The sequence below is a fragment of the Myxocyprinus asiaticus genome, chromosome 36 (genome assembly GCF_019703515.2).
Source record: "Myxocyprinus asiaticus isolate MX2 ecotype Aquarium Trade chromosome 36, UBuf_Myxa_2, whole genome shotgun sequence".
NCBI classification, from domain to species: domain Eukaryota; kingdom Metazoa; phylum Chordata; class Actinopteri; order Cypriniformes; family Catostomidae; genus Myxocyprinus; species Myxocyprinus asiaticus.
The window spans coordinates 32,560,901-32,572,913 of record NC_059379.1 but is presented as its reverse complement, the minus strand read 5'-3'; the positions used below and the strand labels follow the sequence as shown (position 1 = coordinate 32,572,913).

The 12,013-nt window shown below is 41.0% G+C and overlaps 1 protein-coding gene across 1 annotated transcript; it reads right to left on the bottom strand.

Moving 5' to 3' along the window:
• On the bottom strand, positions 1–2,942 carry dlx3b (distal-less homeobox 3b). Its single transcript, XM_051673772.1, has 3 exons — positions 2,459–2,942; positions 1,258–1,442; positions 1–865 (listed from the first exon to the last, which is right to left on the bottom strand). The coding sequence occupies exons 1-3, from the start codon at positions 2,778–2,780 to the stop codon at positions 560–562; spliced, it is 813 nt and encodes a 270-aa protein (XP_051529732.1). The 5' UTR covers positions 2,781–2,942; the 3' UTR covers positions 1–559.
• Between the last annotated feature and the right edge of the window lie 9,071 nt (positions 2,943–12,013).

The following is a 12,013-nucleotide window of genomic DNA, read 5'->3' as shown; positions in this document are numbered from 1 at the left end:
TTCGTTTCAATTCGCATTTATTCAGTTTAACAGAATAACAATAGAACTACTTACAGGAGTATAAAATGGTTCAAGCACCACCGTGCAGTCTTTGTCTTAGTGTTTAGTGGTTCTGTTTTATTTAAAACACATATGTACAGCTTTCAACATTTTGTACAATATAATTTATGTCCTGAGTCTCTGACGTGCGCTATAGGGTAATAACAGAATTTAGGGTTCACTCATTTTTTTTGTTTTTTTTTTTATTCGCACAGAATGAAAATAAAGGAAGCCAAATACAACATAATAATTTAAAACCACGCTAAACTTCCTTTAGACTGTTGAACCTACACCTATGTACATATGAAATAGGTCCGAGTAGCTGGGAAACATTAAAACATTGTTCAAATAAAGCTGTTATTCCATAAGCGACAGATATGCGTTCAACATGCGTTTAAACAGTCAACAAAATGCCAACACAAGCGTGCTGTTTCACTCCAGATAGGCCACTCGCAGAGTAGGCTATCTCTCAGCTTATTTTTCGGAGTCTTTTCTTATATTAAACTCTCATCAGTGTCTGTTAATACACGGCCCCCACGCTCTGTGGTGGTCCCGGGTGGTGCACTGGATGCTGTAAATGTGATCCCTGCTGGTACCAGTGATTGCTGTAATCTTCCATGTAGGGGGGTGAGGAGCTGAGGGGTGGCTGGGGGATCTGCCCCCTGCTGACCTGGCTAGAGTGCGCGTTATTGTCCCATACGGCTGGGGATGGTGGGGAGTTGCAGGCCATGGAGTCGCTGGCGTTCGGGCTGTGCTCCAGAGGAACCTCACCGTTCTTGTAAAGCTTCTTGAACTTGGATCTCCGGTTCTGGAACCAGATTTTCACCTGTGCAGAAGAAACAAACAAACAAACACGTCAGTTGAATCAATATATGATCAGATCAACCTACTGATCTTACTATATATATATATATATATATATATATATATATATATATATATATATATATATATATATATATATATATATATATAATCAAATTACTACATTATTAAAAAAAATCATTTGAAAATATAAGGAATGCATTTTCAAAACAAAAAGTCATTTGAACAGGAGAAATATGAGCTGATGTTAATGCGGTTTATTCTTAGCTCAGTGTCAACGTGAAGGAACAATAAAAGTGCAAGTAACAAATTTAAGTTGTTAACACGATGCCAACTGGCAGACTGCTACTTATGCAACAGTATTGTAACTGAATTTAAGCTCCAGTATACTACCTGTGTCTGTGTGAGTCCCAGCTGTGCGGCGAGTTCAGCTCTCTCCGGGAGCGCCAAATACTGCGCCTTCTGGAAGCGGCGCTGCAGTGCGGCGAGCTGATAACTCGAGTAAATGGTGCGTGGCTTGCGGATTTTCTTAGGTTTTCCGTTCACCATCCGAACTTCAGTCTCTGGTTCCTCTTTGACTGTGAAGAATAAAATTGCAAACACGTTATTTTATATGATTCAAATGTAGGAGCTCAAGAAAAACGATTTCGGATTTCAGTGCTACTTGGTCTCATTTTGGGATCTTAACGCTATTAAAAATTCAATGGCATTCCGAAAACATCACTTTTTTTTTTTTTTTTTTTTTTTTCTGAAATCGTTACGTTTTCATGAAACCAAAAAATAAAACCGAAATAAACTAAAAGAACTAACCGCTATGATATAAAATTGTAAAATTGTATTTTTTATATATCACAAGTGTATGTCTGCTCTGCAGGCAGTCCCAGAGAAAGAAATACTGAAATTACACATTTGTTTTGAGAGCTATATTATTATTATTATTATTATTATTATTATTATTATTATTATTATTATTATTATTATTATTATTATTATTATTATTTGATAGTGCTATGACTAACAGCATATGCTAAATAGTTCATAAATCTTAGGGTTTTGTGGGAATGAATGTATCGTGTTATTTGCAGGCCTATACTCCAGCAATAAAATATATTGTGGAATCGAGCCTAGATTAAGCACTGAGTAATAATGATTAATTGTGTTACAGTTGCAATAAAAGTGTCATAATTATTTTACAGCGACCGCAAGTGTGTTGTGTTTATTACTAGACAACAAGAACTTTTCTACCATGCTAAAATGTATTTTATATCAACACTTTTACTTATTTACGTCTAACTTGCTGGGTAAAATAATACACCGTAAAATATGCTTTAATATGAAAATAACCAAATAAATAAATACACTGGCAGAGGGCAATGAAAATCATTTTTCTCAACGGAGACTCGATTTTAAATTTCTCAAGTCTCAGAAATCGAAGCGCACATATCGTTTTATAAGCCTATGTTTGGGGAAATGCCTCTTTTCTGGAGATCTTAAGAGGATAAACCATTTACTTCAAGCATATGACACAAGTCACCTTATAAATGCAAATACCTCTGAAAAAAAAAAAAAAAAAAAAAAAAAAAAAAAAATTTACCTGCACTGTGGGGTGGCGTCTGTAGGTCCCTGTGGTAATGTCCGTATTGTCTGTAAGTATTGCTGTAAGGATATTCTGTTTTGGTGGGATAAGGTCCTACTGAAGCCCCCATCCCAGGCAGATTGAACTGGTGATATGAATTCATCTGTTGAGGGTATGGAGGACTCTGGTAGTATTCGTGGTGGCTGCTGTAAAAACCCATATCCGTAACCGAAGACTCTGGAAGAGTCGGAGAGTCCTTAGAAGTCGGATGGCAACTCATAGAGCCTGAAAGATCGGTGGAAATACCAGGTATCTTCCTGTCATAGGTTGGTCCACTCATCGTGGGGTCGTGTCCCTTTGGGGGGAGAAAAGAAAAACTATCGTCCACTTATATTTCCAGGGCAGATTCGGGCAAACAAAACCAGCAGACGTAGTCTTGGATGATGCCTGTAACGCAAATCCTCGGTGAGATGGTTGCTCTCAAACTCACTCGGCTGAAGCACTGAAGGTAATGGCAGAGATATAGTATGAGAAACTCTGAATTATAGAGCATATGGGTGGACGCTTGTCTCCTATTGGCTACTCACTTCGTTTTTTTTCCCCTCTCTCTTCTGCCCTGAGGGCGAAGCAAAGAAGTCTTCTCCGCCTTGCGCCTCAACGTCTCCAAACTTCAGCATGAGGATTTGAACTGTTATAGTGACAATGGAAATCTGAAATGTTACACTGTATTAGAGTAGCCTAATATTGACATATGTACCAGTATAGGGCACAACAGAACTCATATGCACGTTTTTTTAATTGTATTTACAAAAGCAGCCAGCACCACATTATAACTCAGTAGTTACTGTTGTGCATATTACAGCTTCAATGCAACCATATTCATTAATTAAGCGTCAAGGTATTGTGCACGCTTGGTCATTTTCTTAGCAGTCTGTATTCTTTTCTGATTCAGAGTGGTCTCTGATGCTGTGGTGAAAGAGAGGACTTTATCTGCCCCAGTGATCACCCCTGGGGCTTTGACTGGTGTGCCCTCTTTATTATGGCAAGGCGTGGTACCAGAAGTCTTAACCTCTAGCACCCAAATAACTTTTAGCAGCCACTGACCTATTTATGATTATGTGCACTAGGAACGCAGCACTGCTTCTCACACTTTCTTCTTCCTCTTCCAAGTAATCAAATGGTGTGCAAGTGAATACATGATTTATGGTAGGCCTACACGTGCACCTCCATAGTGTGAACTTCAGCCGCAAGACCTTTTGTCACATACCTGATGTGCACATATTCCAATGCATTAGTCAAATTAAATTTTTTTTTTGAAAGACGTGCATGAGTTTTTGGACATTCTGTCTAGTGATGTCATTGTCTGGTGTTCAGTAGTTTTCTAAGACATTTCTTAAAAACTCTATTAATATTCTATTTATTGTATTTTAGTACAAGTACAAGTCTAGAAGGCAAACCATCGTTGCTGAGAAAATTAATAACTATTAAAAAAAAGCAATCGTCACATTATCAAAAATATTTTATATATTAGTGTATTGTATGTAATCATGGGGTTATTACAGCCCATCTTATTTACGAGTAAAAGGCCAATTTAACGGGTGCTTTTGTGACACGTTTAGTGCAATCAGTTGCAGGCATGTGTAGCTCTTCTTCACCCTTTCGCTACGGCTACAGGCTTGTTCCACTTGTTAGTGTTGTTTTTGGTGTGATACTGCCTTCTTGCGGCGAAACTGCAGTAATTCATCACTAAGCAAGACTGGGTTTCCCGAAACAAGAACGTCTGTATCACAATATGAATGAAAGATATCTACAATTTTCGCTGGTTAAAATTCTAATTCTTGATATCAGCAATTATTTAATATAAAAAGTTAATTGTTTGATATCAGTAATTCTTTTTAGAAATTACAAACGTTAATAGTGGATATCAAACATTGAATTTAAACAAGTAAAATCCGAGATTTGTTTATAAAGATTTAACTAAATTTAATTTTCACAAGTAGAATTTCACAATGATCTGTCATTCACTCTTGTTCAAAATGCAATTACACATACCTATAATTAACGTTTTACTAAAATTCCAAATAAAACACAGCAAATGTTCATTCCTGATATCAACAAATCACAACTAGGCTAGTAAAAATGCAACATTTTTATATCTGTAAATTTATTTCAACATGTCAGATTTGGTAGCCTATTTCAGATATCTTGGATTTCTGATTAAATAATTGATAATTAATAATAATAATTAAAAAATATATTTATTAAAGTTACTAATTACATTAACATTGCAAATATCTTAAATAGACATTGCTACAAGTGAAAACCAAATTACAGTTATCAAAAAATAGCACTTTTACTGGCTGTAATCCAATTGTTGATAACTAATAGCATAACTTAAATTATGTCAACAGAGACTGTATTTTCTTAAGATCTCACAAGAAGACTACTTTACGTGACCCTGCAATAGTTTCAAACTTATGCCTGAATTACTAATTAAACAAAATATGATTCAAAACACGTGCTATGCATTTTCTTGGGACATCTTAATCTCTATGAAGTTACGCGTCAATAGACTTACATCTGAACCCCCGTCGTACGTCCCGCCAACCAGCTTAGGCTTGTTTTAACAGGTTTTAGCAGCAGCGTTACCAAAGCCCTAATTATTTCATTTATACATTTCAATAGTATTTAATAACTTTTTGCGCCTCAACAAAATTACATAAACTTTCCATGTTTGACAGTATTTCCACCATGTTTTCAATGTGAGAAGACAGAATCCTATCTTATTTACGAGTAAAAGGTTTAGCAAAGGTTTAGTTCAGCCTTTGTTCAGCACCTTTTGTTCTGACAGCTCCTGTAACGATGCTCATTAATTCTACTTAAAAAAAAAAAAAAAAAACTTTTACGTAGGGAAGCATGTGTTACTCCATCGTAAAATAGCATACAATACTAGTTACGATCTTAAAAGTGTAAGTTGCAACCTTATTGGGCCCAAGATGGTAGTTAGCAAAAAAAAAAAAAAAAAAAAAAAAAAAAAAAAAAAATTCCTCCTTAAAGGAATAGTTCAACCAAAAATTTAAATTCTTTCATCATTTGACCAGAAGGTGGTTATTTGCATGAAGAATGCAAATCGCCAAAAAGCAAAAGAAGAAGAACGTCGAAGTGAAAGTGGAGATTTATTGTAAAAAAAAAAAAAAAAAAAAGTTCTTAAATAATGATCTGTTTCTCACCCACACCTATTATATCCCTTGTGAAGATATTGATTTAATCATCAAATGGGTGAATTTATGCTGCCTTTATGTGCTTTTTGGAGCTTCAAAGTTCTGGTCACCATTCACATGCATTGTATGGAACTACAGAGCTGAGACATTCTTCTAAAAATCTTACTTTGAGTTCTGAAGAAGAAAGAAAGTCTTACACATCTGGGATGGCATGAGGGTAAGTGAATGATGAGAGAATTTTCATTTTTGGGTGAACTATTACTTTAAATAGAGGACAGTGACTTTATGCTAAGATAGCCTATATGTGAAAGCGTAAAGTAATAGACAGGTTAGCCAGTCTGCACAGTAGAAAATTGCAGATGCGTTTGATTTTAAAATCAATAGGCCTACAGAATGTCATGCTTTGTATTACCAACTTATTTTAAACAGTAAATGGGGCACTACATTGTACACAACTTTAAACAGAATTTTAATATTTAACTTTTAAGCTTTTTTCGCTTTATAGCACAGTTTTAAACTCTGGAGTCAAACAATACTTTTCTGAATTGCAGGTAGGCCTATAGGCATCTGCAAAATATTCCATAATTACTAATGGACATGCTTTTGAAATTCATTTCTAAAACTTGCAACTTGTCAACATGACATGCCAATGTCCTGTACAGTACTGGTGTACAGGACATTTTCTATGATACTAAGTGCTAAGTGGGGTTTAGCCAAAATGCTAATATTAATAATCTATGTGATGTATGTCTAATATGATTAATGTGACGATTATTATTATTATGATTAATAATAATAATAATAATATAAATCATTCATTCATTCATTCATTCATTCATTCATGGGTCTCAAGAGGGTGTCATTAAGTGTTTCAATAATGTACATTTTTTGGTGTAAATCGTCATGTAATGGTCTTGCGCATTCAGCAGGTGGCGCCTGTAACACAAGTTTTCTAAAAACTTCCAACTTGCTCTGTATTGAGGTTTTTCCCTCTCTACAGTAATCCTCAGGGAATTTTATTTTAATGTATGAATTATACTTTATGGTTTAATAAAATAAATAATGCTTCAGTTTTGTGTTGCATTTTTACGCAATTCAAATATATTGAAAGCATCGCAAAGCACCTTATATTTTTCATTTTAATAAAATAAAATAAAAACTTTCATTTATGAATATTTTCTAAAATATCATTTGTGAAGGATAATTTATTAAGGTTTTTATGCATAATTGTTGTTTTTGTTGTTGATTTATTTGTTTCACCAAATGTAACAATAGAAAGAATGAGAGAATGTGAGAACACGTTTGCCTCCTTATCATGTGTTCATTGTGACTGGTAGACTCACTGGTAGAAGGCTGTGTTATCTGTATGGAGTGGGCAGATAACATACGTGACTGAAATGAGACTGGCAAAGGATGAAAGATGCATTGTTCACACTTTCCCTTTCTTAAGAAAACAGCTCTGAGTATATATATGTGATATATCATGAGGGAGAGTCTGAGCAGTCAACAGAGATTTGAGGAAGAAGTTTTAAAAAATTAAGTCTTGATGAGAGCTCTATTAGACCTTCTTTGTTGGCAGGGCTTGTAGCTCTTTCGTTTGATGTCCTAAGTGTTTAAACCCTCCATTTTGTGGCCTGGCCAAAGCATTGAAGTTCTTTGGGTAAGCCTGCAATTATGGGATGAGTGTACAGTTCCACTGGTCAGCCAGGTTGAGCACAGTCTTTTGTTGTGACAATTACAAATGATTCCCTCTTTCCTCAAAGTGCATAATTTCCATTATGCACTCACAAATCCACCGTAAAATGCACACAGCTGCGCCTTAACACAGTGCCTTTGGCAAGTAATGGGTGTTAAATTATTGATGAACTTAAGCACTGATAACAGTGATAACAGGATACTTTGTTACAGTGTCTGAGACTGTTTTAGAAATGTACCACTTACATCAAAGCACATAATACTTGCATGAAATAGATTGTATCACTCTTCACTGTGAGAAGAAGTTGCATATCCTTTATGTGTTAACCCTAAATGTATAAATGTGTATTTTATGCCTTTATAATGAAGGTAGATTTTAACCCAAAGGTTGAGCTGTTCTCAGGACAAGAATTGTTTTTATTTTGTATTTTGTATATATGTATTTTTTTACAAATATCTGGTCGGGACAATTTGTCACATGTGTTTTAATTGTTTAAATGTACACAATTTATTAATTGTCACATCAGACTAAGACGTCGCGCAAATCGACCCCCACTACCCAGCATTGTACTAGCAAATGTTCAGTCTCTGGACAACAAGCTCTGCGAGCTGAGAGCGTGGATCTCTTTCCAACGAGGGACTGCTGCATTATCTGCCTTACAGAAACTTGGATGTCTGCGGAGTTTCCAGACTCAGCCATCGAACCCGTGGGGTTCTCAGTCTACCGAGCGGACAGAGTGAAATACCTCTCAGGTAAAAGCAGAGGAGGTGGTGTATGTTTTATGATCAACAAATCCTGGTGTGATCAGAGGAACGTACATTCTATCAAGTCTTTCTGCTCTCCTGATCTGGAATTCCTCATGCTTCTGTGTCGGCCATTCTGGCAACCAAGGGAATTCACAGCGGTCTTTATCACAGCTGTGTACTTCCCCCCCACAAGCCGACACAGACCAGGCACTCAAAGAACTGTATGAGAGTATAAGTTAGCAGGAAACCGCTCACCTTGAGGCCGCGTTCATTGTGACCGGGGACTTTAACAAAGACAACTTCAAGTCAATCACACCGAAATACTTCCAACACATCAGATACAACACAAGAGGGGACCAGGTTTTGGACCATTGCTACTCTCTCTTCTGGGATGGCTACAAATCCCTCCCCCGCCCACCATTTGGCAAATCGGACCACTCTTCCATTCTGCTTCTGCCAGCTTACAGGCAGAAACTGAAACAGGAAGCACCCTCCCTCAGAATGATCCAGTGCCGGTCGGACCAGTCAGATTCTATGCTACAAGACTGTTTTTATCACATGGACTGGGAGATGTTCTGGTCCACCTCTGATGACGACATCGAGGTCTACGCAGATACCGTAACATGTTTCATCAGGAAGTGCATAGATGATGTAGTGCCGACCAAAACAATACAGATCTACCCTAACCAGAAACCATGGATTAACGGCAATATTCATGTGGCACTTAATGCGCAGACCTCCACTTTTAATTCTGGGAATGCGGAGGAGAAAAAACAAGCCAGTTATGCCCTACTCAAAACTATCAGAGCAGCCAAACGCCAGTACAGGGACAAGATTGGAGGACAGTTCAACACCACCGACTCTAGAAGCATGTGGCAGGGAATTAATATCATCACGGACTTCAAAGGGAATAAAAACTCCGCAGTGAACACCGCTGCCTCACTCCCGGATGAGCTAAACACGTTTTATGCTTGTTTCGAGGGAAATAACACCACCCTCACGGAGAGAGCTCTTGCGGCCGAAGCTACAAAGGTTAGTTCACTCTCCGACTCTGTAGCAGATGTAACCCGATCCTTCCAATGGGTGAATATCCGTAAAGCTGCGGGTCCAGACGGCATTCCTGGACGCATCATCAGAGCGTGCGCGAACTAACTGGCTGGTGTTTTTATGGACATTTTGAACCTTTCCCTCTCCTTGTCTGTGGTCCCCACATGCTTTAAAACATCCACCATTGTGCTTGTACCGAAGCAATCCAAAATCACTTGCTTAAATGACTGGCGTCCTGTTGCTCTGACCCCCATCATCAGCAAATGCTTTGAGAGACTAATCAGAGATTACATCTGCTCTGTGCTGCCTGCCTCACTGGACTCACTGCAGTTTGCATCCCGCAACAACCGCTCAGCTGATGATGCCATTGCACTTACACTACACACTGCTCTCTCCCACCTGGAAAAAAGAACACATATGTGAGAATGCTGTTTGTAGACTACAGCTCAGCATTCAACACCATAATGCCCTCCAAACTTGATGTGAAACTCCAGGCTCTGTGCTTAAACAGCTCGCTGTGCAACTGGATCCTGGACTTCCTGTCAGGCAGATGCCAGGTGGTCAGAATGGGCAGTAACATCTCCTCATCACCAACCCTCAACACTGGAGCACCACAAGGCTGTGTTCTTATATTCTCTCTTAACAACATACTGGCAACTGACTATCAACCGACAGCCTGAATGTCAATACAACACAATACAAACTACTGTATATTTTGTACATATTATTTTTATTGTATACTGTGTATTCTATATTGTGTGTATGTGTGTTCTATATTGTGTGTATTGTATACTGTACATTGTATATTATTATTTGTATATTTTGTTGTGCGTAATTATGTGTATATTAGTTTTGTAAATTGTGTTGTGTAAATCTGATGTTCCCTACCTGTCACTCACTCGATGTTGTATCGATGTAGTGACTCTAGGGGTCACACTTGGGAGCCTTTGAAAAAAGGCCACTGGGAATTGGTGAGTGGCATTTGCATACCACTCCCCCGAACATATGGGTATAAAAGGAGCTGGTATGCAACCACTCATTCAGATTTTCTCTTCGGAGCCGAACGGTCGATGCACACTGAGCTGAATTCCCACGGCTTTTCATTCACCTCTGCTGGATCTGACGGCTCATTTCAGCAGCTTCTCCCCCTCTGCACTGATGCACTGCAGAGAATGCCCTTGGGCGCTTCAGCAGAAATAAAAGAGTATATTCTAAAAACAGTATATTTCTCTAAAAGAGCGGCACACACGGAATGTCTTTTTAAAGGTGCCCTTCCGTTTGTGTGTTATTCCTTGTTGCGGTCGTTATCTCTCGTCTTCTGACGGCCACGATTTCTGTCTTTCGTGTCTGGGCGCTGCCCACGCGGAGACATCGTTTGGGGATGGGTCATGTCCTCATTGCGAGAACATGATCATGGCAACGTTGCCTTCGTAAGAAAGCAAGCCACCCCAGCGGCTCCCCGCCTCAGTCCTTCTACCTACGGGTATGAGGCCAGTGTGGCTAGCACTGGGGGTGATTTGGGGACCTCAATGGGATGACCTCCGCCAGGTATCCCACCATGGACCTCCCATTCCCCAGCATGCTCGTTTGCCCCAATCAGGCTTCCGGATGAGTCCGCCGGCTCGTCTCAGGGCGAGTTCGACCTCTTGTTCGGAGCCCGCGAAGGTGATGAGCTCTCGAGCGCAGCATCGGAGACCGGGCTCGTCCAGTCGGGCGCGGAAGCCTCAGCTAGGCTTCCCCCTTCAGGTACGGTTGTCCAGTCACAGGCTGACGCGGAGATGACAGACATGCTTTCCCGGGCAGCCGCGAGCATCGGGCTAGAGTGGAACCCTCCGCTCTCCCCTGAACCGTCGCGACTCGATGATCGGTTCCCGGGCCCGCAGCGCCGCTCACAGCCACGCCCCGCCCCAGTTCCTTTCTTCCCGGAAGTGCACGAGGAGCTGACAAGGTCGTGGGAGGCACCTTTTACTGCCTGGTCCCGATTTTTCAGCTCCCCCGCCCTCACTACCCTCGAAGGTGGGGCGGCCAAGGGGTATTTGGTGATCCCTCCGGTGGATAAGGTGCTCGCGGTGCACCTATGCCCGCAGAGGGATGCCACCTGAAGCGGGCGCCCGAAGCTCCCGTCCAGGGCCTGTAGGTTTACGTCGTCCCTGACGGCCAAGGCCTACGGTGCCACTGGACAAGCCGCCTCCACCCTGCACACCATGGCTCTCCTGCAAGTCCACCAACCTAGGGTGCTAAAAGAACTGCACGAGGGTAGTTCCGCCCCAGGATTGATGCAGGAACTGTGCTCGGCGACCGACCTCACCCTCCGGGCGACGAAGGTCACGGCGCGGTCTTTCGGGCGGGCAAGAGAGGCCGACAAGGCACGGTTCCTTGACGCCCCCATTTCCCACTTTGCCCAGCAGTTCTCGGTGGTGAAGCAGCAGACGGAAGCTATCCAACACATCCTTCCCCGGCGTGGCTCAAGATCCCGCACCCCGTCTGCTCGCCGCCAAGGGCATCCTCCTGCGGTGACTGCACCAGCTCCACCGCAGCCCGCCCTCGCGGCCCGGCCCCAGTGTGGAGCCCACCGCAGGAAGCAGATGCCACCCGTCTCACGGCCGGCCACCAAGAACCCGAGAAAGGCTTCGAAGCGCCCCTGAGACAGGCGACCCAGGGGCGAGGAGACCCGCTGCTCTGGAGCTGGTAAGCAGACCACTCCATCCCCTGGTGGAGGGCCAGGAGGAGAATCTTTTGTTAACTTTTTATTTAATTTTGCCGCATACCCAAGTGGCTACGGTACCCAAAAGTTCAGCAAAAGAGCAGTTTCCTTGTTCCCCTGGTCACATGCCCAGTGCGCACGGCCGTCATCATGACCACC

Coding starts and splice junctions, on each gene's coding strand:
- dlx3b (XM_051673772.1), bottom strand. CDS start 2,780: ATGAGTGGACCAACCTATGACAGGAAGATACCTGGTATTTCCACCGAT. Junction 1,443..2,458: donor GACGCCACCCCACAGTGCAG/GTAAATTTTTTT, acceptor TATTCTTCACAG/TCAAAGAGGAACCAGAGACT. Junction 866..1,257: donor TGGGACTCACACAGACACAG/GTAGTATACTGG, acceptor TCTTCTGCACAG/GTGAAAATCTGGTTCCAGAA.